This window comes from Diorhabda carinulata, chromosome Y (assembly GCF_026250575.1).
Source record: "Diorhabda carinulata isolate Delta chromosome Y, icDioCari1.1, whole genome shotgun sequence".
NCBI classification, from domain to species: Eukaryota; Metazoa; Arthropoda; class Insecta; order Coleoptera; family Chrysomelidae; genus Diorhabda; species Diorhabda carinulata.
In genome coordinates, this window is record NC_079473.1 from 9,955,335 (window position 1) to 9,962,520 (window position 7,186).

Sequence of the window (7,186 nt, forward strand, 5' to 3'; positions counted from 1 at the left end):
ACAAAATCTCATACACGTAAATCAAAGTGAACTCTCTCGCTAAGCAAAGTGCAAGAAAGTGAAAAGAACAAGTCATCGAGTGTGCCATCAGAAACATACAACCGATCGAATCATCTATAAACTCACACCTGTAGGCAAGAAACCGCAGGTATCTCTCATCGCTGGATTGGAAAAGGTCAGTTTATTCCAATTTATTACTCATCAACATTTCGCTCAAGAAAACTTAAGAAAAAGACATTTATCTTTAAACTCTGTTGAAAAATTGCTTGCAATATTATTCAATTTTATATCTATATATTTAATTGTAAAAACACTGATTTATATAATATATAAAGCATTCCCAGCATCTGATTATATCCGATAAAAATATCATTAACTTTTTCGCTCTTAAACTTAAAATAAACAAACAACAATGGATTTAAAACATTTAATCAGCGAACGTGAATCTATTAAAGGTGAAATCACCAGAATAACTGAACAATTAGAATCAGAATTAAATAGTTTAGATGTCTTTGATCTGGAAATTCTACAAGAGGAAATTATCAAAAACTTTGAACAGTATAAAATCACACAAAATAAAATAGAAAGTTATACACCCAAAAAAAATGAAAAAGAAATTCCAGATCAAGAAGATAGGAACAAAGTAGAAATTTATTATCGTAAAACTAGGAGTCAATTAGCTAGAGCAATCAAAAAATTAAAATCTGAAAGTAGTTGTAATGAGTCAGTTAGGGAAAACAGATTAGATTCAAACCACAACTCAGGTACTAGATTACCTGAAATAAAAATAAAAAAGTTTTCAGGAAATCACACTGAATGGGAAAGTTTTTACAACTTGTTCAAAACTAGTGTTCTCGAAAATCCGCAACTAAAATCAGATGCTGAGAAATTATATTATTTAAAAAGCTATTTAGAAAGTGATGCACTACATATTGTAGACGTTTTACAAGTGAACGATAGAAACTTGCAAGTAGCTATAAACTTGTTAAGAGAAACTTATGAAAACAAAACAAAAATTGTACATGTATATTTCTCCGAATTATTGAACATACCGCAGTTAAGTAAGCACAATCCTACCGAACTTTCAAAATTTGCTACTATCTGTAGGCGTAACTGGACACTCCTACAGAATCTTGAGCTTGATCACAAAGTTTTATTAGAGGCATTAATAACTTATCTTTATCAACAAAAATTAGATTATGGTTTCAAAAAAGAGTTTGAAAAATGCAGGAACAGGGATACCTTACCAACAGTAGATGAATTTTTACAATTTCTTAAAGAGGAAATTGAAATACTCGACAATGCCACTGGTAAAACTAGCCAATCGCAAACTTCGCAAAACTCATTTTCGCACAAGAGGTCACAAAGTAAAGTAGCGTTTCATTCGCAATCACAACCAAAGTTCAATAAAAACTCAAACAATCAATCATCTCATCTTAAGAATAATTCGATTAAACAAAATCAAAACATGAACGGATGCGTTATGTGTTCAGACACTGCACATAAAATTTATACCTGTGAAACATTCCTATCGTTGCCCATTACTAAGCGTAATGAATTTGCCAAAACCAAAACATTGTGTGTAAACTGCTTAGGCACTAGACACAGTGCTGAAACCTGTCTGTCACAGAAATCATGCTCCCATTGTCATAAAAGACATCATTCTCTTTTACATTTTCAAAACTCACGCAATGTAGAACAAAGGCATTCGTGCAATAACAATTTCAATCCACATAGTAACTCAGACAATTCTCGGTCGCTAAATTCGAATTTCCAACAAAACCCTCAAACTTTTAATTTGGAAAGTCCTATTCAAATTCAGGACAGGCCGTCCACATCTCAAAGCATCCAAGAAAATCAAGCGCGTCCAAATTCGTCTAGCCTATCAGCTCTCTCGATAAAAAACAACTTAGTGTTGTTAGCAACTGCACAAGCAACAATTTATAATCGACAGAATCAACCTGTTAAGGTAAGAATTCTTCTGGATAATGGAAGTCAGAGTTCCTTTATCAGCAAAGAACTTGTACAAAAACTCAACTACACCCCGTATAAGAAAATCTTAAACATTTCAGGTATATCTGAAACTAGTACTTTGTCTAACGAAATGTTGGACATAATGCTACACTCAAATGTTGACCCCTCGAAGAACTTCGAAATCTCTTGTGCTGTACTCGAAAAAATTACCACGACTATTCCGCAAGTGAAAGTGAATGTAGATCACATAACAATTCCTTCGCGGATAGTGAACAAATTAGCTGACAAGACCTTTGCCACACCCGGTAAAATAGATCTGTTAATAGGAGCAGATGTTTATTATGAATTGTTAACTTATGGTCTCATCAAACTAGGTGACGGCCTACCTACTCTCTTTAATACCCATTTGGGTTACGTTATCTCGGGAAGACTGAACTCCCGACAAGAATCAAAAAACCCACACGCTATCTCGCATCATGTAGCCAGTGAAACCGAAGACCCTAACCCGGACACTGAATTACAAAACACTCTCTGCAAATTCTGGGAGATCGAAGAACTCCCAAACCTAAAATCTCTATCAACCGAAGATGAACTGACAGAATTCATCTTCAAAACCACAACTAAAATTCTCCCGAACGGACATTTCCAAGTGGATATTCCGTTAAAGTCCGTCACAGAACACAAAAAGTTAGGTGACTCCCTCGCAGTTGCCAAAAAGAGATTTTTCTCTTTAGAAAAACGCTTACAACAAAATCCCGACCTCTATTCGGAATATAAGATATTTATTCATGAATACTTATCTCTAGGACATGCGAAATATGTACCACTATCGTCGCAAAATTCACGTTGCGAAAACAAATATTTTATCCCTCACTTGCCAGTTTATCGACAAGACCGAGTTACGACTAAGCTGCGAGTCGTATTTGATGCTTCTTGTAAAACCAACTCTGGTTATTCATTAAACGACATTTGTCTCAAAGGTTATCAAACTCAACCCAACCTATACGACATATTGTGTAGGTTCAGAACCTTCAAATACGCGTTGATAGTTGATTTGGAGAAAATGTTCAGACAAATTCGAATAAATCCCAAAGACCTATTCCTCCAAAATATTTTGTGGAGAGACTCAGCAAAAGAACCATTAAAATGCATTGAATTACAAACAATAACTTACGGTATGAATTGTAGTCCATTCCTCTCAACGAGAGTTCTGAATGAGATTGCAAGTACCAATAAACATCTCCCTCTAGCCTCCGACGCTGTTCTTACGCAGACGTATGTAGACGACATTTTAACAGGGTGTGATTCAACCGAATCTCTTGAAAAACTCTATTTGGAACTTAAATCAATGTTTGAACCAGCTGGTTTCCACTTGCACAAGTGGGGATCTAACTCTCAAACCTTTCTAAAAAAGATATCGCAGACTCGAATAACTGAATTTGACATAAATTTAGATCAATCTCCGTCTAAAGTCTTAGGCGTAAAATGGAATCCCATAAGTGATGAGTTCCAAATATCGGTACCCACTGAACTCGTCAGTGAGGACAATATCACCAAGAGAAATATCTTATCACACATTTCACAGTGCTACGATCCTCTGGGGTTTGTAAACCCCGCTATCGTTAAGGGAAAAATGCTAATGCAAAAAATCTGGAAATTAAAGTGCAACTGGGATGATAAGATCACCGACAAAGAAATAAATAGGAAATGGCAAGAATTTCTAAGCACCATCTGCCAAATCAACGACTTAAAAATTCCTCGTCTTATCTTCAATAACAAAGAAATAAGCAAAATCGAACTTCACTCCTTTTCAGATGCGAGTACTGAAGCGTACGGCGCATGTGTCTACATTAGAACTATCTACACTGATAAAACAGTTTCATGTGTACTGATATCAGCAAAATCACGCGTCGCACCTCTGAAAACTATCACAATTCCGAGACTTGAACTCTGTGGAATGCTATTATCCGCGAACCTGACTCAAGGAGTCAAAAACATTTTGGAACCTAAAGTCGACATAAACTCAGTTAACTTATGGACGGACTCTCAAATTGCACTGTGTTGGTGCAAAAGCCACCCAAGTCGATGGTCGACATTCGTATCAAACAGAGTAGCGAAAATACAAGCGCTAACAACAAATTTCCAATGGCGGCACGTAGGATCAAGCGATAATCCCGCTGACCTGCTGTCGCGTGGAAAATTCACACCTGAAATCTACTCCATGTGGTTTAATGGACCCAAATACCTCAATGAGTTCAGTTCAGGTTTCCCCCAATACGAGATTAATAAGAATCTCGTCAACGTACCTGAGGAAAGAAAGGTATCCCTGACAACCATTTCCGAACAATGTAACTTTTGGCAAAACACCTTTTCACGCTTTTCTTCATTTTCCAAATTACATCGCAATGGCGTACGTCCTACGATTTACACACAATTCGAGAAACAAAGAAAGTCAATTCAAAGGACCTCTGTCAGTCAGGGAACTAAATTCATCATTAAACTTCATTATCAAACAAGTTCAAAATCAGTCCTTTTCAACAGAAATAGCGGAACTTTCAAAGAATAAAAACTTATCAAATAAACAACTTATATCCTTAAAACCATTTCTAGATACATCCGGTTATCTCCGTGTCGGAGGTAGACTGGAAAACGCTGAAATATCCTTTGACCAAAAACACCCTATCTTCCCGCTATCGCGCTTTCTTTCTTAAATGAAGCAGAGACTTCATTTCCGGCGGGAGAATGTTGCGATTCAACATATGGTAAATACCATAATCGTTAAGACTTTCACAATTTTAGGAAATTTTAGACAATGACAAATGTCGAATGTCCTTTGTACCTTTAAACCCCTAATAAATAACTCTCTCTCCGCAAGAGACCAATCGTTAAATTTCTAAAGTGTCACTAATAACTTTCTCTCAAATAAACACAAAAGCAATTACTATTGAAAACTTTTAAAAAACCTTCATTATACTTTTACAAACTATTCCAAGTTCATCTGGTCAACCCTTATACAAACAAAAGAGAAATTTCAAAAAATCTGTTTGAAAAATATAGATTCTTTTTATTGCTTCACGGCAATTAACACAAAATATTACCACAATATTGGGATACTTTTAACCCCCATTTTAGCCCATATAAATAAAATTTAACATTCATGCACGAGACAGTAAGAGAGCAGAAAGTAACACAGTACAGAACAGTGAGAAAAAAGAATCCACAGTAAACAGAAACTAAACATACAGTGCGCGTTAAAACTAACGAACTATATCTAAATCAACTTAACGATTCTCTCTCACTTATCAAATCATAAAAAATCTTAACCTTACAAACGGGCAAAATTACGATTTACCTGAATAATCAAAATATCTCTCGCGTTACGACGCAACATAAAACGTGCAATTTTCTGTTACTTCGTTCAAGTATACCCGGAGAAATATACATATAAACTTCGCTATCTTTTGTAATCAACTATATATCACTGTGGACATTCTTGTTGATTTATCTTGTTGCTTATTTTGTACATCGATTTACGTGTAATATTGTCGTATTTAAGTGTTTTTATTAAACGTTACTTAAAATTACGACTGGTCCTTCATTCCGCAACCTCGTCGAAGAAAACAACACATCTACTTGGGTGCTGTAGTGAACGACAAACTCGACAGTCCACTTCATCCAACTAGTTCATTACAATCCCCCAAGACTATTCGATCGGCAGTAGTGGCTTTCGAGCCGAGGTATGGAGTTGATGTGATTTCGTACACCTTCCTTCATCTCAGGTGGAAGAGTGGGTTGCTTATGGTGTTTTCCTCTTTGGTCTGATTCAAAAATACCACCAATGTTGGATTTTTCTTTTCTTATCGCAGTGTTGAGAGCTCGAACACTGATATTGACAGTGGCCAAGAAGAAGATCTTGCATACACGTATTTTTTTCTTATCAATAGTAAAATAAAATACTTTGTTAAGGGCTCTTGGTGTTTTATCTAATCGGCCATAACGGTATCGGGGGTTGACTTCAGAAAGACAACTGTTTAAGAACGCTCTTTGCAAATGGATATTCGAGAGGTTCCAGTATTTAGTAAAAATTTCTATGCGCGTTTCCTCGCTTATGTTGGCTGCACAATGAAAGCGACATTTAGTTTCATTGCACGGTGGCTGTACCTTCCTGGCTTCCCTCAACTTGACGAATTTTTCTTTGGAGCCATCAGGATTTTTCCGCGCTCCCAATGATTCGTAACTTCTTCCAGCGTTCCTCATAGTCTTTGCAATGTTTCTCTTCCATTCTGAAGTATTCCTTTTCCTTTTACGTACAGGTTTCTCCGCAGTTTCTTCAGAAGAGGCAGGAATGGTTGTTCGTACTTTTGATAAAGGCAGTTGTATGTCAAGCTCTTCAGAATAATCAGAAAAAGATGCTTCATAATCAGGATCCCTTAAAGAATCGTCACAGTCCTCTTTCAAGCAGGACATCGCACTGGAGAACATGAGGAACAGCTGCTTGATGAGGTCGATCTCGAAGAGGAAGACGAGTTAGATGGTGATAATGACCTGGATCGACGCCTGGCAGTTACTTGGGGACCTCTTTTATGGACAGCCACATCTGAAATCCAAACATAGGATCGTTATTCAAGGAATAATCGAAAATCAATTTAAGTACTAGTATTGAACTTGCAGCACCACCTTGAGAAGGAGCAGCGTCTTGTTCGTTTACTGGGTAGGTTTCATTTTCAATAGGAGGCTGGTTGCCTTCATGGACATGACTAGTATCTGAAAACAGAGAATAGACATTATGAAATATTTTCCCCAATCCATTAAATATACTAGTATCCTAGTATTAAAATTATGCAGCAATACCTTGAGAAGGAGCAACATCTTGGTCGTTTACTGGGAAGGTTTCAGTCTCAATTGGAGGTTGATTACTTTCATGAATATGATTAGCATCTGAAACGAGAGAATAGACATTATGAAACATTTTCCCAAATCCATTAAAAATATTAGAATTGAAATCTCACATTACTACCTTGAGACGCAGCCGCGTCTTGGTCGTTTGTGGGGTAGGGATCAGTTTCAACCGGAGGCTGATTACATTCATGGCCACTGAACATCGTGGGTTTTATCTCAAACAGTGGTTTGGTGTTGTCTGAAAGTGAGCATAAAAAAATCCTATATTGAAAATTTAACTTGAGAGGAACAACAAGGTTTTTAGATAAATTAC

General features: G+C 36.5%; 1 protein-coding gene across 1 annotated transcript; it reads left to right on the forward strand.

The window, feature by feature from the left end:
- Nucleotides 1-412: 412 nt before the first annotated feature.
- LOC130902912 (uncharacterized) lies at nt 413-6,458 on the forward strand. The gene is made up of 3 exons (XM_057815197.1): nt 413-558; nt 670-4,294; nt 6,288-6,458. Exons 1-3 carry the CDS (start codon nt 413-415, stop codon nt 6,456-6,458), a joined length of 3,942 nt encoding a protein of 1,313 aa, XP_057671180.1.
- The last annotated feature ends 728 nt before the right edge of the window (nt 6,459-7,186 follow it).

Excerpts from the sequence above, each read along its gene's own strand:
- LOC130902912 (XM_057815197.1), top strand. The coding sequence starts at position 413 with ATGGATTTAAAACATTTAATCAGCGAACGTGAATCTATTAAAGGTGAA. Across the intron at positions 559-669 it reads ATTATCAAAAACTTTGAACA|GAGTCAATTAGCTAGAGCAA; the intron begins GTATAAAATCAC and ends TCGTAAAACTAG. Across the intron at positions 4,295-6,287 it reads ACGTACCTGAGGAAAGAAAG|GTTTCTCCGCAGTTTCTTCA; the intron begins GTATCCCTGACA and ends TTTTACGTACAG.